The 25,826-nt window shown below is 44.7% G+C and overlaps 1 protein-coding gene across 1 annotated transcript in view; it reads right to left on the bottom strand.

Moving 5' to 3' along the window:
• Positions 1–24,849, bottom strand: part of LOC138249316 (transient receptor potential cation channel subfamily M member 2-like) — a 328,743-nt gene extending 303,894 nt beyond the window's left edge. The window contains exons 1-4 of the mRNA XM_069203275.1: positions 24,104–24,849; positions 23,362–23,633; positions 19,915–20,060; positions 315–427 (exon numbers count right to left, since the gene is read on the bottom strand). Of these exons, the coding sequence (XP_069059376.1) occupies positions 315–427; positions 19,915–20,060; positions 23,362–23,633; positions 24,104–24,849 (1,277 nt within the window). The remainder of the gene's footprint in view (positions 1–314; positions 428–19,914; positions 20,061–23,361; positions 23,634–24,103) is intronic.
• Between the last annotated feature and the right edge of the window lie 977 nt (positions 24,850–25,826).

The raw sequence follows: 25,826 nt of genomic DNA, 5'->3' as shown, positions 1-25,826 counted from the left end.
CAACAACATTTCAAACCAAGCAAAATACTTCTGTCTCTACATAAGGTCAAGCATGGTTTGAAGCCTGGTTTTCTGGGATTGTTCTGTTTACAGCACCCTGAGGATACCACAGACAGCAAGTGCTTTGCAAAAAGAACTTGATTAGGATAAGAACAAGAAAGTCTAATTACAATATGATTATTCATTACACCACGTTCAAAATGGCGACCAGGCAGAATTCTTGTAATACATTTCAATGATTTTATTTTAATATATTAGTCTTGTATCTTTTATGCATGGATAGTGTTAGTGCAATACTAATGTGGAGTTCTCACCTGAACTTGAGGATGTTAGTGCAGGCTAAAGGGAAAAGCAGAATGCAGATGAGAACCCGAAACAAGGTGTTGTCCACACACAGCTTCCCCCACCAGATCCTAGTCAGGAACATCTGCAACGAGAACAACAACTAAAAGTTAGCAGCTATGTTCATGCTGTTAATGAAAATAGATGACTAATGCATGAAAACAGAGAAACCACGTAAAAGCTTGAGTGGGTAGAGCTTATGGCATAATGTGGAGGCTGCCTAATGTTTCTCATAGTGCATCTAATGTGAAGTTATGAATTAAGTTAACAATTGGTTGTGCAGCTAACAAGGGACATGAAGACTTCTCTAGACGATGAATCAGGATTGAAGGAAGATTACTACAGCTACGCCTGGTTGAGATAGAGGTTTTAAAAAATTAAACGTACTGGTCCTAAAGGGATTGGTAAGTGTATTTGCACGGTGAGGTCACACATACCATGCACTATTTGGGGATTATGGAAAGGACAATCACAGCAACACACCCAGCCGGTGTCAGGAACTCTTTACACTCCCTAACAAAAAACAGACGGAATTCAGGCAAATGTGCAGCAGTGTAACACCAATTGCAGGGAGGAGATCAGAAGAACAGTTAACATCTTTGGTAACACCTCATCTGGTAGAGGCTCTATCTAGCCCCAGATTTCTTACCTTAGAATGATCCTCCAGCATCTTTCTGGATCCAGAAACATTTTGAGCAGTACCCGTTATGCCGGTAGGTGGCAATGATTGGCTCTGCTTCAGAATCGTCCACACAAGAATCAGGCAACCAAAAAGTCTTATCATGGACAGTGTACAGGCTCTAGGTACCTCAAAATGGTCATCCTACAAAAAGAAATCTGTTCACAGAGTGGGGAGGATATATAATTAGTACATATTGCAATGGCTCCCTGGAGTAGGGACTGTGAACAGATTTAGACCATTAGGTCTTGGAGGACCGAACAGGCAAAGTGCCCACCACAACAGATCTGACTGTCTAGGCAGTAGTGTTTGGGGAATGTCATCTACATTGCTGCTTGACAAATGTCCAGGACAGGGACTCTGTCAGCTAATGCATTACTCTCAGACTCTGGTGAAAGTGAGCCTGCAAACCCTCAGGGGGTTGCTTCTAGGCCAGTGCACAGCAGATTTTGATGTAGCGCACAATCTATTGTGAGATTGTCCATTCTGCAAATCCTTTCCTTTCTTCACCCCAAGAAACCCAACAAAGAGTTGATCATCCACCTGGAACTCTCTACAATCCATGTAGAACAACAATGCTGTTTTGGGGTCCAGGCAGTGGGATCTCTTCTCTCTTCCTTGGAACCCTAGTTGTCGGGGAAAGTGTGCAGGGAAGGTGCACAGATAGTGCTTGCAGTTCACTGACCTGCATGGACAATGTTTTGGCCACCACAAAGGCTGTTTTGATGGTCAACAGACTGAGTGGGCAGGTATGTATGGCCTTGAAGTGCATCAAAGACAGTCAACTGTTAGAGCTCAATCTCCTTGCATCAGGCCAGAATGTGCACAGCTTTGGGTGCAGGACCATGCCCTGCTGCTGCAACAGAAGATCCTCCCAGAAGGGCAGCCTGATCAAAGGACCCATGCTCAGACTCAAAGGCTCTGGATACCAAACGTTCTGTGCCCAATCTGCTGCCATAAAATGACTTGTGCCTGGTTGTTCTTGATCTTCTTGAGAACTCTTGGCAAGAGTGGTATTGGCAGGAAGGCATGGAGGATGCCTGAACTCCCCTTGAGATAAAAAAGAGTCTCTAAGTGACAGTTGTCCTAATCTTGCACATTCTTGGTGGTAGTGAAAAGATGTAAACAAGGTTTTCCCCATTCTTGGAAGAAACCTTGCACCACCTCCAGATGGAGATGCCATTTGTAACCTGCTAGGCTTCGATGGATGAGTTTGTCTGCTCTGGCATTCAGAGTGTCTGCCTAAAGTTGAACTACCAGAAAAAGGTCCCAAAATTCCACTAATGTCCAGAGATATAGGGACTCTTGACACAACATCCACTAACCTAACCCCGCCCTGCTTGCTGCATTACCACATGGTGGAGGTGTGGTCCCTGAAAACCTGCATAAACCTTTCCCTGGTGAAAGGAAGAAAGACTTTCAATGGCATTCAGATCATTTTTGACTCCAACAGGTTTATGTGAAGCTGAGTCTCTGCCACAGACCACAGTTCTCTGATATCCACCTCTCCCAAATGGCCCCCCAGCCCATGAGTGACACATCTGTCACTAGACTCAACTCTGGGTTAGGAAAAGAGGGGGGTCTACTGCTGATCCAATCTTGGTTTGTCAACCCGAAATGCAGGTCTTTCTCTAATATCAGGACCAGGTTAGAGACATTCCCCTGATGCTACAATCAATGCAGAGCCTGTACATGACCAATGGACATGTGCCACCATCAAGCTGCAGGAGGCCATGAGACCCAGCAGGGTCAAAGTCAGTTTCACCAAAATCCAGGATAGTGGCGGAAGCAACGGTGTCATAGCCTGAATATATTCTGGTCTCACCGTTCCAGAGGATAAGAACCCAACTACACTATATTCCGAGCAGCTCAGCTGAAAGGGAGCATCTGAGAGGGAGTCATGTGTGACTTTATCATGTTGAGAGTGAACCCCAGTGAGTGCTAGAGTTCTGCCAGAGTCTGGAGGTGGCAGACGACTGCCTGGGGTGACTTTATGCTGTTGAGCCAAGTCTGTATCTGTGGTTACAGTGTGCTTCCACTGGTGGTTTCTTGTTTTGGTCAAGGTTATGGTACATCCAGGTTTTAATGTTTTCTGGGGAAAATATGCAGCTTTTGATGTAGCCAGTCAATGAGAATGTAAAATATACATGTGTCACTAGCATACTGATGAAAGGCGATGACCTGCTAGTCAAGAAATACGCCACAAGGGATAGGTAGGTTAGAACATGAGGACTAAGCCTGTAGGATACCACAGGGGGTAGGGAGGCAAAGAGAGGTATGGCTCTAGAGGAGTTTATTTACACAAATTGCTGACTTCTGAGAAATATTTTAGAATGACGTAGGGATGCAAATAAGTAAGGAGAGTAAGAACCAGATGGTGAAATGTGTCATAGGCTGCTGACTGTTCACGCAGGCAAGGAGTTATTGTTGTCAGTGATCAGACCATTGTTCAATCACTGGACTGTCGCTGAATCAAAGATGGGAGGACTGCTAGAACTTATGTATCCGGTAGCTGTCAAGTAGTTGTTAGGTTACAGACCCTTCATGGATTTTCCTTTGAAAGGAAGGTGTATAAAGGTGTGGCAGTTGGAAAGCTCTTCAAGGTGTAGGAATGGGCGTGTTTTTAGAGAGTATTGGAAGATATCAGTATTGAAGTGCTGACAATGTTAAAGAGGGGTGTGAAGACATGTGGTTGGGCAGTAATGACTGAGCTCGGTGAAAATGGTTGCTTTTTGGGTGTTTCTTGTACTGGCCAGTGATTAAATGTTAAAGGGTTTTTCAACTAAAGACAGTGTACATACAGAATACCAAGTACTCAAAAGGCAGGAAAATTGCCATAATAGTGTTCCAGGTTTTTAAAGGGACATAAGTTTTATTGAAAAGGCATTGTTCATATTTTCGACTTGAAAATCCACTGATAATTAGCAACTGGCACCTACTATAGTGCGGTGCTGTTGATAGCTGTTGGCTCAATTATCATTGTACCAGACCACGTTCTGCTTCATTGATATCAATGCTCACAAAGCGCTTCCTCCATTCTGACAGAGGCACCCGGGCAGCCTCATCCCAGCAGCGTGCCTTTGATTCTAATTGGCCAACAGGTTGATTTGGCTTCCATCCCACCACACTCAATGATTTCATGTTAGGTCTTTAATCCTATACAGGGCTCGCCTGCATTTGGGTAGTATCACACAATAGAAATACCACATAACATTTACATATGAACCCTATGTACGAAAGCCACCACTTCTTGTTGCAGATACAAAAATGGTGAGTTTACCTGGGTGTGAGTAGATGAGTGAGTGAATAAGACAGTGAGCTGTTGATCCAGGAAGTAAAGCACTGAGTTTTCCCTTCCTGCCATCTGAACCCTTCCAAAGGATGTTCTGACAAACACACACAGAAGATTGCACACATTGAAATACTCGCACACAAGCACCACCTAATTTGTGCGTATGGGTGCTTGTGTGCAAGTATTTTAATGTGTGCAAATCTTCTGTGTTTGTTTGTGTGAGAATTTGTATCTATGTGTTGTGGAATGTCATTCTAAGAATGTGTGTGTGTGTATGTAGGCCTGTGCAGGTGGTTAAAGTTTAAGAACCTACACTTGTAAAATATTATCTTAATCCCAACGGCACAACACTATGAAGACCTTCAAAAAGACTTATAAACTGCACACCTGACAACTTATAGACTACTTACGCACATGTACACAACCAGAGAATCACACAAACAATCCCAAAGAAGGACATGTGCATAAGTACACATATTACCAAATGCACGTCCATGACAACAAACACAAACAGTTGTGCACATTCTAAAATGTGCAGATAAACAGAACCACATTTACCTAATTGAGTACAATCATAAGAACACAAGCCACATAGAAAAAAAACACAAAGACCAATAGCACACAACTGACCGTACACAGTCAACCAAACAACCAAATGTGGACTTGGTGGATACTCTAATTGCAGATTCCTCACCTTTAGACTATTCTCATACATTAGTGTGGCTCTGTAGACACTTCCATGTGGCCAGAAGCAGGTAGGTAGTACCATATGGATCTGCAGTGACTAGATACTACCCTGGATGTGACAGAGGTGAGCCGCATATAATGGCCATGCGTGCGAGCTGACATCAGTTTCTCAGTCTTCTCCTCAAAAGGATGGAGGGCAGTGAGGAATTCACAGTAACGGTTCCACAGATATGTATCCTTCTGGTGGATACTTTAAACTGTGGATTCATCATCTTTACATCTCACAAATACTTCCTTAACAAGTAGATTCAAATTGGAAGTCTTTCAAAACCAAGTGGGGAAAATGTACCTCCCGTAGGACCTGGGACCGTATTATACATTGTGCCCAGTGGTGTGTGCTCCCCTTATGTGCACTCCCGAAACACAGTGATATTACAGAAGGGGCTACAGACACCTGTGCATCCCCTTCTTTAATACAGATAGCACTGGTGCACATGTAGCTCCTGCACTATCATGCAACAACATTCCCTCATTTGTATTTGAGGGAATCTCTTTGCTTCTGTATCTGTGATTTTAGGAGCCACACTTAAAATGTGCCAGAAAAAGGTGGCATACTTTCAATGTGCCTCCTAAAGAGAGCTACCCTGGGAGGTGCAAAGGGGGTTCCATGGACCCCCAGACATACCCCTTGCACGTGGGAGCAGTCATTCACTGAACCTGCCTACAAGGGGATCTCTTTCCTCTGTTGAATGTGCTTTGAAGCAGCCACTTTATATTTCATATGAATGCACTTCCCTAGGGGCAAAGCAACTTTGCAACTGCCTTGGGGCAGCACATTCTACATAGTAGGGCTCAATTTCTGTTTGCTCCTGCCACTCCTTTTGAAAGGTGGCACAAACAGGGAAAAAACACCATATACATACTACTACCTCTGGTTGTCAAGGCAGTAGTGTCTTGTTAACATATGCACCAATGCCAAAGACATAAGCCCACAGGTGTTTTGAAGGTCCTTTCTTAAGCCAGACGTAACAGATTTTAATAGAGGACAGTTCTTCTTTGAACTGCCTTTCTTGGTCCCAGTAAACCCCATAAAGAGACAGTCATCCACACAATGGTCTTTCTCGGGTAAATGTAGAAACTCAAGCTCTATTAGGGTCAAGCCAGTGGATCTTCTTCTCCTCTTTTGAGGAGTATGAGGAGAGAAAAATGTCAGCAGGCTGACTGATTGACTGACACAGAAGACTGATACCACTTTTGGCAGGAAGAAAACCAGAGTCTGCAGCACCAATTTGCCTCAGAAAAATGTAGTGTAAGGAATTTGCCTGGAGAGCACATATATTTCTGCTCATGCAACATGCAGGAGAGAGGGCAAAAAGTAAGACTGCCTTGATCATCAGAAGCCATAGCGGGCAACTGTACATAGAACCTTATGCCATGAACCTTGTCACAACTCCAACTTGTGCCCGATGTACTGTGGGTATTACTCGTCGGGCTCATGTTATTCCTTCCCTTGTGGTGCTTTTCTGTCTCAAGTATTCCATGGCTCCCCCCTTCCAGAAAGTTTGAACAATGAACCCTTCTGTTGCTATGCTAATTTAGTCTAATTAGCACCTGCAAATATCATGTGCCTATTTACGATAGTCACGGTTTCATTGTGAACCATTTAATTTTACCATCATGCACTTAGGATTCCGTTGTACTTGTTATTGTTGTCAATTATCGCTTGCACCTGCTTCCTGCTGGGCCTCATATCCATTGTGTGTATCATGTGGTTGTACCCAGGTTCACTGGAAGATTCCATGCTTTCATGTGAGACACGTGCCTTTCTAGAACAATCTTTGCTTACTGTATGAATACCCCCCTGAACTTGCCTTTGGGCTTGGGCTTATACCTGTTCCCATCCTGCGCAAGCAATGCCCCTGCATTCACCACTTGAGTCACCCAGATCTTCCTGCATTCCTTTCCTGTGCAAGCTTCATTCCTGCTCTCATGCTCTCAGCTTCCGAGTCATCCAGACCTTGAGCGCTCCAACACTGCGCAAGCCTCATCCCTGCACTTATCTCCGGAGATAAGTGCACGTATTGATGGTAATTGCACCTTCTTCTTGTTTGCTGACCTGGTGTGTAGTGGGTACCTATGGTACTTACACCTTAAACCAGGTCCAGCATGGGATGGATTATACGACGGAACACCAAATTAAAAACAACTACTAACCTTAACAACGAGATCGGAACACCGACCTCGTCCTTACTACTAATGATTTTACCACGAATGCCTTAACAACGATATTTCGTTGTAAAGGCATTCCTGATAAAACCATTACTAATAGGCACCATTCACCCTACATCCCTCACCCCACTCCCGAACCCCACCCCAAAACCTAAAACCCCCTGACCCCCCACCCCCTCCCCCAAAACCAACAACGCGACACCTTCCCAACCCCACCCCAAAACCTAAAACCCCCTGACCCCCCACCCCCTCCCTAAAACCAAAAACGCCCCATCCCCCCAACCCCACCTCAAAACCTAAAACCCCCTGACCCCCCACCCCTCCCCAAAACCAAAAACGCCCCACCCCAAAACCTAAAACCCCCTGACCCCCCACCCCCTCCCCAAAACCAAAAACGCCCCATCGCCCCAACCCCCCCACCCCAAAACCTAAAACCCCCTGACCCCCCACCCCCTCCCCAAAACCTAAACCCATCACTTACCTTAGTCAACCCCTTGTCACCTGCGTCGTCCTCCTTCGCCAACTCCCTTCTTTGTACCTTAACTACACATGTTCGTTGTTCAGAACATACGTAGTTAAGGCACAAAAAAACCAAGTTGTGGTTAAAAAAAGCGTTGTTCGTTAACCACGACTTTCGTAATGAAAAAGTCGTAAAAAAGGATGTTTCCCCATGGAATCATCCAACCAATGCTTGTAAAAGCCTTGGTGTATGGTTCCAACATGTTTGATACCAAACATGCCTATGTTTGGAGTTACCATTATGTAGCTGGACATAGGTAGTGACTTATGTCCAGTACACAGGTAATATGGCATCCTCACACTCACGAAGTCCGGGAAAGTGGTCATGGAGTTTGTGGGGGCACTTCTGCTAGTGCAGGGGTGCCCTCACACACATGTACTTTGCACCCTGCTCTCTGGGCTAGAAGGCCTACCATAGGGGTGACTTATAAGTGACCTGGTGTGTGCAAAATGACAGTGAAAGGGTGCTTGCACCTTTTAACACATGCTGCAATGGCAGTCCTGCAGAAACCTTTGCATGGGTGGCAAAATATATGCTGCAGCCTATAGGGATCCCCTGGAATCCCAATGCCCTGGGTACCTAGGTACCATATACTAGGGACTTAAAATGGAGCACCAGTGTGCCAATTGTGGATGAAATACAGAGTTAACATTAACCAACAACTAAATGTAAGGGAGAGAGCATAACTACTGGGGTCCTGGTTAGCAGGATCCCAGTAGACACAGTCAAACACACTGACTAACAGCCCAAAAGTGGGTGTAACCAAGCTAGAAACATGCTACATTCCTACAATTGCATATTCTCAAAACCAGAGATGCTGGTACCGTAAATGTCCACCTTCACATACCCAGAAGGTCTTGGGAGTGAAGAATCCTGTTAAGCAGAGTAGTGCTGTTGCTGAGCAGAACCTGTACGGCAAGTTTTCTTTTTTCTTATTTTGTCTCTAGCCCCTTTCCCCTCTGGAATTCGGCCTGATCTAGGTGTACCACCCCTTGGCCCTCTGTCTTCCTGAGAGGGAGTGGAGCTCCAGCATCAACTCAGTGTTGTCTCTGTGGTTGGAACCAGGTGAGTGTGTTTCAGAAGGCCAAGCCTCATACTTTCCACTGCTCAGAAGACATGGATGATCAGATTAATCTTTTAACAGGATACGTGCCTCTAGTTTCCCCAGGTTTAAAAAAGGCACTATCGGTGGAACAGAGTCAAATTAGTAAGGACACTCAGGAACCAATATCCTTAAACATGGTCCACTCAGAACACATTGAAAGATGTAAGGGCAAAAGATCGTTCTTGGGTAGAGGCAGTGAGAGAGGGAGTAGGGAAGAAAAGGATGATCCTGTACACCAGAAGTTCCCTTATCATCACATCGCTATATTTACTCCCAGATAAGAATTAAAATAAGAATCCTTGATCAGGAGTCCTGACATTCCAATAGCAAAGCTTCTAAAAATCCAAGAAATCTTAATAGATGGTCTGCGTTCAGACTAGCCTAACACATTTTCATGACAAAACATCCCACTCCACCCCTCCAGGAGATTTAAATGTCTTGCCCATAGCTCCTCATCCCTGGCATCCCATCGTCATGGAGTTTATTGCTGACCCAATGACTATACTATTGTTTTGGTAGTAATTGATCTTTCCTCCAAAATGACACATTTGTTCGCTCTTAAAGAAAGACCTATTGCCAAAACTCTTGTCAAGCTGTTTGTTGAACACTTTGTGTGATTGCATGGTTTAACTTTGGTCATTGTGTCTAACAGGGGCCTGCAGTTCGCTTCAGGATTCTGGTGCACTCTTTGCACATCATTGGACATGGAAGTCAGTGTCTCGTCTGACTGTTCCCATACGCTGATGGAAAGACCGATTGAGTAAACAAGGTTTCAGAGCATCCTTTGCTATGCCTTATGATCACTACTCTCAACTGTTTGGAGTCCTTGTTCTGTAATGAACTTTGAAAATGTAACTGCAATACAAGACTTTGTAAATTAACTCTCTGATTCCTAACAAGAGGTGTAACAGCACATACAAAAGGTTCAGGTAAGCCTTGGGAAAAAGGTTGATAAACAACATCAACAACCACCAGAGTACAAAACTGGAGATCAGGTTTGGCATATAGTCCTCAAAAGAATAAACCTCATTTTTGGGCCCCTTTCAGATAAAAAAAGGTTATTAATTCTGTGACAGTTCAACTCCAACTACCAGATGATTTGCCTGTTCACCCTGTGTTCCATGTTTTCCTCCTTAAACCATAAGTCCAACCCTGGCCCTTTTCTCCTCTGTCACCTGTAACCCTGGATGGTTACTAAAAGCTTGAGATCAGAAGGATTCTGGATTCACAGTGCGTTAAGGGTTGCTTGCTTTATTTAATCACATTGAACAGCTTTGGTCCAAAAGGAAACTCATGGGAACCAGCTAGTAACGTTCATGCCCGTAGCCTGGCTCGCTCATTTTATGACTGCCACCTTCACAAACCACGCCCGCTAGGTTGTCCTTTGCAAGGGGAACTGTTATGACTACAACTTGCACCCTATGTGCAGTGGGTATTACCCACCTGGCTCATGTCATTTCATCCAGTGTGGCACCTTTCCCCCTCTGGGAGATGGCCAGATCTAGGTATACTGTCCCTGGGTCCTGCATCTTTCTGAGAGTAAGTGGAAGTCCATCATTGGCTCCAGTGCCATCTCCACGTTTGGAACCAGGTGACTGTGTGACAAATGTAAGTATTAGATTTCGGTCCTACTGTGGCACGATCAGTAGGTTTGAAGGAAGCATGTATGTCAGGCCCATCAAAAACCATATCACAAAAAAAGAGAGGGTTGGTCAGGCAAACAAAAAGGCAATAACTGCCAACAAGTAAACCTTAACTATGTGCTGGGCCAAAGATAAAACAAACAACACATTAGTGGGGCCTATATGACCTATCCCACACCTGACCACAAACTTTTTCTAGCCCTCTGTATATGATGACTTAAGGACAGGTGTCTAGATACAAGAATTACACATAGTACCTCAGGTGACGGGTCAGAAGAATGTAACTGTCACTGCTCAGTCTTGACACAGAGGTTGCAGAGATTTGGGTGCAGGATCTTCCCATGCTGCTGAGGCAAGAGGTCCCCCTGAAGATTGGAGTGTAAATGTTTAGACTTGGAAGCCCTTGTCATGACCCTATCCTTGCTCAGTCTGGGGTTATTAAGATGACTTGGGCCTAGTCTGAACTAACTTTCCTCAGACCTCGAGGCAGGATTGGCAGTGATGAGACACGCACAGGAAACCTGGGTCCCATCACAGGTGGAACGTGTATCCAAATGACCTTTTTGGAGGAAACATTGACACTGCACGATCTCCACAGTAGCAAACAGATCTGGCCAGAGCATGCTCCACAGTTGATAAGATGCAGTGTCTGCTTTTGATAGAGATGTCACTCATGTCAGTTGGCATCTGCTCAGCTTTTCTGCTGTGCCATTCATGCTCCCAATAGGTGGTTGCCTCCCTAAAACTTATTCAGCTGGTCCAGCCACATCTAGGAACATACAGCCTCTAGGCGCCGGATCCAGGAAGCGATCCCTCCCTACTTGATGCAGTAACAGATGGGGGTTTTACTGTCCATTAGGGCTTGCACCGGCTTCCCCTGATGGTCAGTAGGAAGGCTTTCAAGGCCAGATAGACCCACCCAAAGATTCAAAAGGTTTATGGGTTCTGGCTCTCCACCAGAGACCAGAGGCCTTTAATCTTCAACTCTGCAACCCAGTAACTACACACCCATTACAAATATGATTTCTGCCTGCGTGCTGATTGTCGGATTGCTGCTCTTCTGTCACCAAATGAGGTCTTGAGACACCTCTTGTAAGAACTAGACAAAGTCAGAAATGCATCTGCAGTGCTGGGCCAGTGAAAAAATTGTTTTCATTGTGGGGTTCACATGTGCCACCTGCAATGTGTGATAAGAAAGATGCACAAAGTCATGAGCCTACAAATCTTCAGAAGTATCCTGTGAATGCTACTGTGTCTTGATAGCCCCTGTGAAGGGAGTCTTTTGAGGTGAGACTTTGGCTTATTGAAAGAAAATCCCAAGGAGATCAAGAGCCCAACCATTGTCTGGAGGTGGTCTGTGACTGACTGGCGATCCTGCCTTGAGCATACAATCTTTGAGGAACAAGAATTCATGTATCTCTGACCTCCAAAGATAAAATACCACTGCCATCTCCTTGGATTAACAATCGAGGTAAGGGCTTTGGTGTCAGCATCTTTCCTAGCACATTATTTTTACATTTTCAAGTTGTTGGAGAACTGACAAAGTTGGTAGTGGATCTTTGGATTTATGTCAAAGTGCATGTACCTATTGGACCTTATTTACTCCTCAACCAGCAACAACACAGTTGATAAGCCAACAGCTGGACATACCACTCCCTCGTTACTTTCAGCATACTCATCCCACACCACCACAGACCTACATCCATTGGATCCACACCCCTTTAGCTGAAAATGAATCACACCCTCTTCACGTACTGGCCCGAGCACACCAGCAAATTGCCAAAGGCCATCAAGTCATGGCTCACTGGTTGAGCCCACATCCTGGCTCCCATCAAGTTCACTCGAATGGCAAGAGCCCACCCACAGGCTATTTGGTACGCATTGGAATTCAGGCTGATGAAACATCACTGGAAGCAACTGAAGTGCAAATTGAGAGCAAGTCAAGACACTGCAGAAAGAGACATCTTCAAATCAGGTCTAAGACGCTACCACCAGAAGACAAGGAACACCAAGTGTGCAGCTCTTGCAGATGGCATTGATGCCAGCATCACCAGTTGCAAGGAAATATGTGCCATCACCAAAGATCATCAAAGATTTCACACACTCTCAGGATTTTTCTGTTACAAAAGCATCTTCATATACAGCACCTTTTGCCCTCAACCAGACTCAGCCACCTTCACAACTCAACTTCCCATCACAGCCACAGAATGAGCCCTGACTTTGAGGCCTGCCATCACTGCCATAGAAGTCACTGCTACTATGAAAGCTGTTCAATCAGGGGCCCCAAATGACCCTTGCCCCTACCATGCCTACATCAAAGGACTCCTACCGATCAGTGAAGAAGTAACACCCATCCTCAATGACTCTCCTGATTCAGCCACATTCCTGGACACCTGCATACATGCCACAGTCATGCCCCTGCTGAAGAAACCACCCGCTAACCCAGCCACACTTTCCAACTACAGACCCATGTCCATCCTACTAAACCCAGCAAAGGTTTTGGAGAAACTAATCAACCAATGCCTCATCGACCACTTCAGCAAACACGGGCCCTCATAGCCAGCAGTCTGGAGTCAGGCCCCGCTATAGTATAGTGTTAGACCTGGCAGCTCTTGGTGTAGTTTTGTTGTACTTTTTGCTTCTGATCTCCTGTTTTTGGACCCTGTGCTTTTATTCATTTTTGCTAGTTTTTATACTTTGGGCACTTTACCACTGCTAACCAGTGCTAAAATGCAAGTGTTCTTTGTCTAAAAGATATTGGTAATTGGTTTTCCATAATTGCCACATTTGATTCCCTGGTAAATTCCTAATATAGTGAACAATGTGTGCCCAGGGCGTGTTAATCAAATGCTATAAAGGGCCTGCAGCACTGATTGTTCCACCCACATGAGCAGCCCTGTAAACATGTCTCACACCTGCTACTGCAGTGATGTTGTCTGTAGTTTTGCACTGCCAAATCCACCTGGCAAGTGTACCCACCTGCCAGGTCCAAACCTTGACTTTAATACATGTGAGCCACCTCTAAGGTAGGCCCTAATTAGCCCCTTGGGCAGGGTGCAGGGCATTCAAAAGGTAGGACATGTACTATTTGTATTTTACATGTCCCGATAGTGAATTACTGCCAAATTAGTTTTTCGCTATTGCGAAGCCTATCTCTCCCAAAGGTTGACATGGGGGCTGCCTTTAAATGTCTTTTAAGTGCAGCTTACCATTGGAAATAGATAGATATGTGGAGATTTGGGTCTCTGAACTTACAATTTAAAATACATCTTTTGGTAAAGTTGGTTTGTAGATTGACTGTTTGAAATGTCATTTTTAGAAAGTTGGCGTTTTCTTGCTTAACCAGTCTGTGCTTCTGACCCGGACTGTGCAATCCAAGTGTTTGTCAGACTGACAGTTGAGCTATTTGAAAATTTCCTCTAGACAGTGGCACAAAGGGAGGTGAGGTATGTCCTGCCTTTCTTGATGGTCCCTCCTGGGCTGGAGCAGATGGGGGAGCTGACACTTGCACCTGAATAGGGATGTACCTCCCCTTACACAATACAGTCTCCAACCCCCTGGAGTGTGTCTGGGGCAGGGCAAGGAAGAGGCACTGTATTGTGCACCTCAAAGACTTTCCTTTGAAGTTTGCCTACTTCAAAGGCAGAAATGAGTATAAGTAGTGGACTCAAAACCCAAGACTTTTAGATTACTTTGGGATTACTTTGGGATCAAGAGGAACCTCTGCTAAGGAGAAGAGCTTGATGCTTGAGGAAGACCTGCCACTCTGCTTCTTGCTTTGCTGTGCTGACCTGCTGCTTCTGCCTTAACAGGGAAAGAACTGGACTTTGCTTTCTGAAATCCTGCTTGTGAAGTTTCTCCAAGGGCCTGGACTGAGCTTTCCTCCCGTTAAGAAGTCTCAGGGACATCAAAGACTAACCTACCAATCTCTGGCTTCGTTTGCTGTGGACCCTATGTGGCCAGGTGGTGCCTAGTCCAGTTTCTGGGCCCTTGGGAGTGAAGGTGACCTAAAGACAAGAAGAACCAGGTACAATGACTCCGGAGAACTCCAAGACCGACACCGCTGCACTACTCCCCGGCACCACCTGCACCTGAAGCAGTGGTCCCCGCTGGAGAGCGATGACCATGACTGACACCGCGGGTCCAACCTCACCGCAGCCCTGCTGACGTCCCACAACTTTGTGAGTCCTGAGTGCGCGTCACCGACGTTAGTGACACCGGACCCCGCCTTGGCGCCTGCAGCCCCATGGTGTGACTGCGGCCCGAGAGGTCGCCCATCGCATCTTGACACGCTTGATTCATAGCCTCAGCTGGAGCAAACGGAACCAACACTTCACACCAGCGACGCATCATTGCCCTGCAGTAAGTGACCAATGCTGCACCGGATCCAGTAATGCCTCATCTCCCCAACTCTGTTCAACAGCTTGTTTCTTTGTTACCAAATCTACTGTACCTAGGGTTCTGTGCGAATCCCTGATTGGCACTAGTAGCATTGGATTGTTGGGAAAAACTCTGTCACAACGCCGTGATAACACCAAATTGAAGCTTTTGTATTTCTAAGCACTATATTGAAGTTTAATCTTTGACAATTTGTATCTTAGCTTGTGTATCTTGGATTTTTGCTGTTTTGGTCTTGTTTTCTTAGATAAATATTGGCTATTTTTATATACTGGTGTTGAGTGCTTTTGTGGTGTTTTTACTGTGTTATTGTGTGTGTTTGTACAAATAATTTACACATTGCTTCTGAGATAAGCCTGACTGCTTGTGCCAAGCTACCAAGGTGGTGAGCAGGGGATATGGTAGCTATGTATCTCCCTTACCCTGGCTAGAGTGAGGGACCCTGCTTGGACAGAGTGCAAACTGACTGCCAACCAGAGACCCAATTTCTAACACTGGTGATCAGCAGTTGGGATAGAACTTGTATTTGCACTTGGCATACAGAGAGTGGTGTACACTACTGTTTTATTGTAGGCCGTTAAACAACTACATACTGTTTTTGGTGTGGATTTTTGCACCTTTGTTGAGCCTTACTCACAATCATGTGAGCCATCAGTTAGAGCTGCAGAAGTTGTGTTTGAGCAGGAGAGGTTGGCGACCTATACGGTGCCTCAGCTCAAAAGGTTCTGCAGAGTTCAATTGTCCTATTAAAAACCTAAGTAAAAAGGAGGAGCTTCAAAAGGTGCTGAGGGTCTGGCTGGCAGCAAAGGAGGCTGATGGGCCCACAGAGGAGGATAATGTTAATGAGGATGTGGAGGTGAAGAGCATCCATGATGTTTTGTTGAATAACCAAGGCCTGCATGGAGGGCGGGCCTCCAGGGCAGGTAGATGTGCTTCTTCCAAAGGTCTGACCCAGGAGGAACTGGAGGACAGGTGGGAAACCAGGAGGCATCAACTGGAAATGCAGAAGCTCAAGCTGCAGCATGAAAGGGAGCTTCAGCTGGAGCTGGCTAGGAGGAGAATTGCTATGGAAAAATAAAGAATTGCTATGGAGAAGGAGAAAATGCGTGTAGCTCAGGAACTCAGCTTGAAGGAACTGGATTGCAGGAGCAGGTCTACCACAGATGGTAGCAGTGTGTCAAGAGAGTGCACCTTCCAAAGAGTGTACTTAAAGAGTAAGGAGGATAACATGTGCAGGTGGTTTTAGGGCTATGCGACAGCTTTGCACATGCATGGGGTTCTTGAGAGAGATTGGGGGGGCATGCCTGTGTAATTACTTCGCAGCAGAGAGGAGTGACACGTTGTTAGCTCTAGGAAAAGCTAGTGAGCTCACCTACTCTAACATGAAGGATGCCCTTTTCAGTAGGTATGCCCTAACTCCAGAAATTTACAGGAAGAAGTTCAGGGAGAGTAGGAAACTTGATTTCCAGTCCTGGCTTGAATTTATGGTTTCATTTTTCAGAGCACTGGATGGTTGAGTGAAGGGCAGTGAGGTAACATATTACAAGGGGCTGTACAATTTGTATTTATGGGAGCACTTGTATAGTCTGTGTTTTCTAGCACTGTGCCAGCACTTGATTGACAGCAGGCTTACTGAACCCAGGAAACATGCTCAGGAGGCGGACAGCTGGGTGAGTACCAGGGTCCACAAAAATTGTATGGGGAATACTCTGCCAAGGGAGTGCAGGGTTCCCAAAAAAAGCAGGAGGGGGGATGAGGACAAAAATAAGGAATTCTCTAAAGGACCCCAAACTAGAGGGAAAGATTCCCGTCCCCCTGTTGAGAAGAAGAGTTGGTTCCCTTCAGGAAATACTTCAGGAAAGGGACCCATCAAGTGCTTTGCCTGTGGTCAGGAAGGGCACATTAGAGAGAGTCCCAAGTGTTCTAAGTGTGCACAGCCCCCCACTGGTGGGCAGTCAGTTTGGGTGGCCAGTGTAGCGCTTGAAGAAGAGATGGCCCCAGTTAGTGGTGGGGAGCCAGTTGAGTTAACTCTACTATCCCAGGTGTTACAGAGAACCCTCATTCCTGATAATACAAAGAAGTACTGGCAGTGGGTGACCATCAATGCAAGACGGGTGGCAGTATGACTATAGTCCGCTGTCATCTGGTGCCTCAAAAGCAGGTAATCCCTAATTGGTCCACCAAGTTGCAGTCAGAGACAACAGTGAGAGCCAATGTTTTGTAGCTCAGGTTCCCTTTGAATGGGGGGCAGTCTCATGTTCCTTGAGGGTAGCTGTGAGTCCATCCATGCCTATTGACTGTCTGCTAGGGAATGACCTAGAGCTTACTGCCTGGAAAGAGCTGGAGCTCAAGTCTCATTTGGAAATGTTGGGATTGCCAGAGTGGGCATGCCTGACCACACATTCCATGGCTGCCAGAGAGGGTGATCAGGAGGACCTGGAGAATAGCACTCTGGTTGAGTTTCAGTCTGGAAAGAAGTGTGGGCGATGTCCCCAGTAGAGCCCCATGCTCCCCAAGACCAGTGGCCTGGGCCATTTGAGGTAAAGGAGCTCAAAAGTAATTTCACCTACTTGGTGGACATACTGACTCCTAGAAACCCTTTAAGAGTGTTACACATGAACCAACTCAAACCATATTTTGAGAGGTCTGAGTTAACCATGCTCTAGGTCACAGATGATGGGATGGAAGAAGACAGTGACCTGGAGCCTGAAAAAGTGGCCCAGGTGCCTTCTAGGAAGTTAAGGGGCGCAGAAAACCCACTTCTGAGATTTCTACAGTCTGGGAGGAGGCTGAACCTGAGGGGGATGCACCTGAACCTACAGGGGAAGAAGTGGCTGAACTGGGGGACCTGCCTACGCTGACCCATTGGCAGCAGGAAGGAGGCCCCACCAGGGAGCAATTCTGTACAGCATAGAAGGCATGCCCCACCCTTGAGGGTTTTTCAGAAACAGGCTGAAAGCCAGGCTGCTGGTGACATCTCTGGACCTCACTTGGTTTACTGGGAAAATGATCTCCTGTATAGTGAGCCTAAGGTTGTTGGGAGGGAGGCAGACCATATACTGGTGGTACCCCAGTGTTTCAGAGCTTTGCTACTGGGTCTTACTAATGATGTGCCACTGACAGGTCTTTTGGGGAAGGGCAAAGCCTTTGACAGGCTTGTCACCTACTTTTATTGGCCTCAAATGAGGAAGATCTCAGATACATTTTGCAGGACTTGTCAAACCTGCCATGCGAGTGGCAAATCCGGGAAAAGGTGCAAGGCTCATCTTCATCCCTCTGCTGTTATGAGCACCTATTTTAAGCGGGTGGGCATTGACACTGTGGGGCCTCTGGATCCCAAGATAGCCCTGGGCAACAGGTTTATCCTATTCTTGGTGGACCATCCCACCTGGTAACTGGAAGCTATCCCCCTGAGGACAATGACCGCACCCACAGTGGCCAGGTTATTGATGGGATATTTACTCGTGTGGGTTTCCACAAGGAGGTGGTATTTGACCGGGATACCAGTTTCATGTTGCTGTACATGAAGGCCATGTGGAAGGCGTGTGGTAGTTAACTATGTCTTACCACCCCCCAAAGCAATGGCTGTTTGAGAGATTCAACTGTACCCTGAAGGGCATGATAATGTGTCTTTCTCTGAACCCATAGGGCGTAAGTAGGGCATCTTGTTCCCAATCCTGTTCTTTGTTTACAGGGAGGTACCACAGAAGGGGGTTGGCTTTAGCCCCTTTGAACATCTGGATGGGCACCCTGTGAAAGGGCCTCTCTGCGCTTCCATGTGCAGCTGCACCCCTGAGATAGGGGCTTAATATCCAGCCCAACCCGGTGGTGGACATTTAATATCTCTTGGGGGAGACAGAATGAAGGGTACCAAAGAATCAGCACCCACAATAAGGGACAGGCCATCTGTCCTTTGTGAGAAGGGACCGGGGCATTCAGGAATGAAAATGTGTAGATTTTAAACAAAAATGTGAATTGACCACAGAGAACAGCTGACTGTCATAGCCCCCTAACATTTCGGAGTGTTACAAAATAATTAATTGCACAAGTTTGCAATTGCCTGCCCTGAACATTTTACCTTAAGATGAGGTAATATCACCTAATGAGGTGTGTGACACTAACCACCCATGATATCTGACAACATGTATGTTATCCCAACCTCCCTAACCATAGGTAGGCAACCTCACCACCTGCTCCTTTCTATATATTTGTTCTTATCTGCAATGTCATTGAACTCAGGCTTGGTATGCAAGTAGTGATTGTCACATTCTGAGGCCTGAGATTGGTTTACCTTATCTCAGCTAGATGGTGCAGGAAAATTTTAATGTAAAACAGGCAGAGGCCAGCCACAGGCAGGGTATAAGCACAACTTTTAATGAACTCAAATCTGTGAAACCTGAGACAGCATATGAATGAGCAGAGAAAGATGGCAAAGAAAGGGTAAGCAGACAAGTGGCAGTTGTGAGTGCCACTTACCTCACCCGTCATCCACCTCCTCCACAACCTCACTTCAGGCACATCTAGAAACCCCCTGCTGAACTGTACTATTCATTGGTTCCCTTACCCTCCCATACCTGTTTAACTCACATAGCCATTTGATCTGCTACTCACTTTAACCTGCTTCTGCTACTGTCACTCCTCTATAGTTTGACACCATGGGTTATCCATTCTCTATCATCTCTCTGCGTACCTCTTCTTATTTTTTACTACATCTCTCTGACACCTTCACTTACATAATCTCATACCTGTTTAACTCACATAGCCATTTGATCTGCTACTCACTTTAACCTGCTTCTGCTACTGTCACTCCTCTATAGTTTGACACCATGGGTTATCCATTCTCTATCATCTCTCTGCGTACCTCTTCTTATTTTTTACTACATCTCTCTGACACCTTCCCTTACATAGTCTCATTTGTATTGTATCCCCCTCTTATTTTTAGCCCTTTGTGAGTTTTCAGCTGCATACTGGGGACCACAGAATTGAAGAACCACAAGAGAACTGAATACCCTTACCCACCTGCACACCACCATTTGACATGAAACTCCGGGCATCAGTGTTCATGGCCTGCTGCAAGCAGGTGATGTTTCCCCAGGCTGAAGACTTTTGTCTTAGCAGCTTCTCAGCACTCAACCGATTGTTTCTGCAGCACTCTGAGAAGATGCCTACAATCAACGTAAAGAACATTAAAATCTGCAAAAGAGGTCAGGCCAGTCAAATAACAGTGTTACCATTGCTACCATTTGGAAATAGCACACACAAGGAGTCAACCATTATAACAAATGTGAAAAAATGTCACAACACACCTAATATTAACTTTCATCTTGAGCAGAACTAAAGACATCAAAAACACTCAAACCTTTAACTGAATCCTTGTCTGCAGTATCCTATTTCAATTTGGACTCAGTGTAGAACTCCTCTCCACTGGTGGATTTTGCGGAATTGGGGCACTTCGCACTACACAGCATAGCATGGAGTTCCTGAACCCCCCCCCATCCGGCATGGAGTGGAGTTTGTTCTTGTATGCAAAATTTGTTTTTGCCACTTGTGAGTGCTCCAATACTGTCGGACTGATAGTGAGTGAGATACTCTGCATTGTATCCCTCTGCTTTTGGCAGCCATGCAAGACTTTGCGTTTGTTTGTGCTGCTTCTGGCCATGATGGCAGGCAAAACAGACCTGCTCCCAAGCATGAATGCACCTCAATTAGATATTTTACTCAAGATGCATCTAAATCTAGTCAAAAGAGGTTTTGATTGGAGTTTCTTCTCCAATGGACCCTTCAAGTTGTTTGGTAACGTGAGAACCCTTTTTCTCCAAACAGGAAGGAGGTGCCCTGGAGACACTCCAACTTCATGTTCCTGTCCAGCAGCCTGCTCCCAGTGCTTTGTACATCTCCTGGTCACTTTTCACATGGATTTCGAGGTGGAAGGATCACTCTCTTTGTCTCCAGATTATACCTTTGGATTGAAGGACTTTGGCCCAGATTTAAGAAGGCCTAGCCCCTCCTTGAGCCACATCAGCGAATTATTTTTTAATGTTGCCCAATGTGGCCAAAATTTCTGCACCAGATTTACAAAGTGGTCTAATGCATGCATTGCACCACATTGAAACTCCTTGCTCCACATTATGCCTGTGCAGGTCATAATGTATGCAAGGGGGGTGTTCTCCCATTAAGTGGGCCGAACAAATGGCGCAAAGAAACCTAAAAGATTTCTTTGCGACTTTTTTTTGGCATTTTTAACGCCTGCTGAGAGGGGGCACACAATTGGTTCCAATGGTACCTATGTACTGTTCAGGGTTAGCACCAAACATTTGATGCTGTTGCCCCTTACCCTGCTCCATGGTGCACCATATTTTAAATACGGCGCACATATGATGGTAGTAAGGAGGTAGGAGTGCAGTGCCACTATTCTTAAATCTGTCCCTTTGTTTTTGTGAAATCACACAAGTAAGTTCCAAAACTATTGTTTGTTTGTGCATGCATCAGTATTTATTTGTGCTTTAATATAATTTTTAAATATTATAGTGGTGGGTGCCTGGATTTTAAGTATTGGCCTACTTATTATTATTTATTTTGCATTTGAATGATTTTTGTAACATTTGCAATATAATTGTACTATGTGGCCTAGATTTCCAAAGGGCCTTCTTGCCACTGGGCCCATTACTAGTAGTCATCAGTGAGTGAAATAAATGTTTCAGTGGTATATGGTTTTAAAACTTCATTTAGGGCAAGGATGGCATTGGATTAAGTAAAAAATGTTGGCTATTGTTTACATTTCATTTTTTGTTGTTGCAAAAAGTGTATATGTTGTGAGGTAATATTTGATGGCATGTGCAGATCTATGTTGTGAAATCTTTGAAGCGTGGTTAATTTTTGTTTTGTTCTCCTCATTCACCTTGGCTATTAAGGAACCCCTCTTACTTTACCAGTAGTAGAGCAATAGAGTTATCCAGGCCAGGGGACACCCTTTACCCTCCATGAGGATTTCAGAGTAGGGGGTAAAATCATTGGACAAATAACAGAACCAATACTTATTCACACATCATATTTGTCAAATTATCATTCTCTAAATGAAAATTTCGAAGTCAATATTTCCAAATCAATAATGTTGCCCCCCATACTGTTATTTCCCCGTGAACTTAAATCCAAATCAGCAGTACGAAACACATCATTTAACCATGCCGAATTTTTTGGAAGGGAGGTTGACATCCATTTACTGCATTTTTCCCTTCTCCCAACAAAATTGCATAAAATACCAATTTGAGATTCAGGGTTGTACCTCTTCCACTCCTCCCCTGCTGATCTTGTGGCTGACCAAAAATTACTAAAGGGAGAGATGCTACAATTTCCCACTCCAGTATACTCGAGACAGTCTCACATACCTTTTCCCAAAAATAACGAACACCCAGACATTCCCAAAATATATGGATATCGGTTGCTTGTATTAAACCACATTTTAGACATTTCACCTCCTGCCCTCCTTTCATTTTAGATATCTTCTCAGGAGAGATGTAAGCTCTGTGAATCATGTAGTAATGGTTCTTCCTCAATGCAGCTGACTTAACAATGCCAAATAGAAAAGTTAATGACTCCTTCCACCACATATGAGCTGACTCTTTAGGAAAGAATTCACTCCAAAAAGCCGTGGGAAGTTTAAACTCCCCACCCACCCCTTCTAGAATCCCCCAACACCAAACTGCCACTCTATGAGGGCCTACCAATGGACTCGGGATAATCTCTTCCAGAACATTGGGCATACCAACTCCTCCCTTAACCCCCTGTGCCCAATCCCTTATTTGCAGAAACTTCCACAGGGAGCCAGCCGTTTGTTGCATCACCTCTTCCCAGGGAAGGAGTACATCCTCCTGAAAGAGATCACTGCAGTACTCTATACCTGCCCATTTGATAGGTAAGGCTAGAACATCTTTAAAACACTCTGGTGTGCCCGGGGAATCCCAAATAGGTGTGTTACAATTATAATATGTAACTTTTGCAGTTTGTCTAAGCTGATACCAACATTCTGCCAATCCCTGCATAATTTTCAGTTTTACCTTTTTGAAAAACTTAGGGTCACCAAATTTAAAAATAAAATTGCTTGACGCACCCTTGATGGTAGAGGCCATCACCTTAAACATCAAACCCGTTGTTGTAGAATCTGGAGAAAGAAATAGAATCCTGGTATTTTTCAAGAGGAAAGCCCAAGCATAATACTGTAATTCCGTAATGCCAGACCACCTTTTTCCTTACACCTTCAAAACTTTCTCAGAGAAATTCTAACCCCTTTAGAGCTCCATATAAAATAATTTATGAGCTACTGCATTTTGCCTATACATTTTTTCTGCATGGGGAGTGGAGAAGCAGAAAACAAAAAATTCCACTTAGGAAGAATAGACATTTTTACCAAATTAACCCTTCCAATAATCATTAAGGGAAGATGAGCCCAACCTTGCAGTAATCCCTTACATTCCAACAGCAACTTTTGCTGATTCCTCTCTACTAACTGTTTGATATCCTGAGTCACCAGGACTCCCAAGTACCTTATTTCCTTCTTACTGTATAATGATTTATATTCCATATTCCAAGCCATGATCTCCGTCTTTTCCACGTTTACCTGATAGCCAGATACCTTTCCAAATCCTTCGGCTAATCTAAAGATCTCAGGGATTGCAGATGATAGATTATCAGTAAACACCAAAAGATCGTCCGCATACAAAGCAAGTTTCCTTTCCCAACCCCTACAACGAAAAGGAGAAATCACCGCATTTTGCTGAATCTTTCTAGCAAATGGCTCAATGTATAAATTGAATAGTGCGGGAGATAATGGACATCCCTGGTTATTGTAATAATTCCAGTAAGATTACCATTCACGAGTATTCTAGCTGTTGGGGCCCTATATATCTGATTAACAACCCCACAGAAATTATTTCCCAAATTAGCTCTTTTTAAAAGAGATTTTAGATAGCCCCAACTTACTTGATCAAAGGCTTTTGCTGCATCGATTGTGATAACCCCCAAAGGGAAATCAAAGGACGTTGCTATGTCTATAGCCCCAATCAAATCTTATGTCAGCTCATACAAATGTCTACCCTTCGAAAAGCCCTTCTGGTCAGGGTGTATCAAGTTATTCACTACTCTATTCAACCTATCCGCCACTATTTTGGCAAACAATTTATAATCACTATTTAATAGTGAAATAGGCCTATACGATGCACATTTTGTTGGGTTCTTCCCTGGTTTCAAAATAAGCGTAATAATCGCCTCATTCCATGTAGTTGGGATATCTATTTCATTAAAAGAAATATTGCCAAACAACTCAGTCAAGATTGGGATGATTATATCACCTAATACTTTATACAACTCCACTGGGATGTCATCATGACCCGAGGCTTTCCCGTCTTTGCCTCCAAACAACGGCGCCCGTACTTCGTCAATAGTTATGGGACCATTAAGAAACTCCTGATGCTGTAGAGTAATTTCCGGTAACGCATCAGGGGCTAACCAGTCATCCACCAACTCTTCTCGCCCCTCTTCACTTTCAGTATACAGAAATGCAAAAAAAATCTGAAACCCATAATCAATATCCTCACTTCGTGTCAGTTTCACCCCTGACTCATCCAAGTCGATTTCCTTAATATAATTCCTAACCTGGTCCGATTGAGACTTCCAGGGAAGCAGCTTTCCCGAATTCTCACCATATTCAAAGTGCTTTAGTTTGCTAGTCTCCGATCTTTTAACCATTCTTGCTTGTAAAATATTTTCCATACGATGTCTTAACTCAGCTAATTCCACCCTCACTGCCTCTGACTGAAACATTTCCTCTTTGCCAACCAACTTCTCACTTTTTTTTAACATTTCCTCTTCTAGACAGCTTATTTCATTTTTAAGCAATTTACGCTTATAGCATGCAATGCTCTTAATTTCCCCTCTTATAACGGCCTTGAAGGTACCCATACCACTGATAGTGGTGCCGAGCCTACATTAGTATCAAAAAAGACTTCTGTTTCCCTACGTAATTGAGATGTCACATTGTCCTCTGTTAACAGTGCACGCTCGAGTGTCAATCTATTATACATTCTCCTCTGAGGCAAGGTTAAGTGTAGTACCACCGCTGCGTGGTCCAATAAATGAGACGGTAAATATTCAACCTCATCCACGGTTTCCAGCAACCTACTATCAACTGAAAAATAGTCGATGCGTGAAGCATGGCTGCATTTCTTATTAATAAAGGAGAAGACCCTTGCATCCCCTTCCCTGTTCTGCCATATATCACACAGGCCATGCTCCTTCATCATTCTCCTTAAATATTGCTGAGATTTTGGCATGCCTAAAGATCTACAGTTATCCGTTCTATCCAATTTGTTATCCAGCACCACATTAAAATCCCCCATCATAATAACTGGATCTGAAAATTCTATTAACTGAGAGAACATCCACTTAAGAGGCTCAATATCATCGCAGTTTGGGCCATAGAATCCAACCAATACCAAAACTACTCCCCCAACCTGAACTCTTACTATGACCCAACGCCCTGCTTGATCAGATCTTACTTCGAGTATTTCTACCCTGATTTTCAAGCCCTGTTTAACCAAAATGGCCACCCCCCTTGTATGAAAATTATGACTAGTACAAATACAGGTTTGCATCCATTTTCGCGTCTCAAATAACTCCTTACACTCATCTGCCTCCAGGTGAGTCTCTTGTAAGATAAGAATTTGTGCTGGCGAATCCTTTAAGTATTGTAAAATGTTATTCCTTCTCGCACTAGTCCTCAGCCCGTTGATATTCCAGGAGAAAAATTGCATAGTGTACCTTCCCTTCCCCTGACCTTTGCCTATACCAGCCATTCCTAATTAGCGAACTATCCCTTCGCCTCGGTGAATAAGGAACATTTTTGTTGCTCTGCCCCAATTTCCCCCCTCCTTGTAACC

This window comes from Pleurodeles waltl, chromosome 8, assembly GCF_031143425.1.
Source record: "Pleurodeles waltl isolate 20211129_DDA chromosome 8, aPleWal1.hap1.20221129, whole genome shotgun sequence".
NCBI lineage: Eukaryota > Metazoa > Chordata > Amphibia > Caudata > Salamandridae > Pleurodeles > Pleurodeles waltl.
This window is presented reverse-complemented; position numbering and strand designations above follow the sequence as displayed.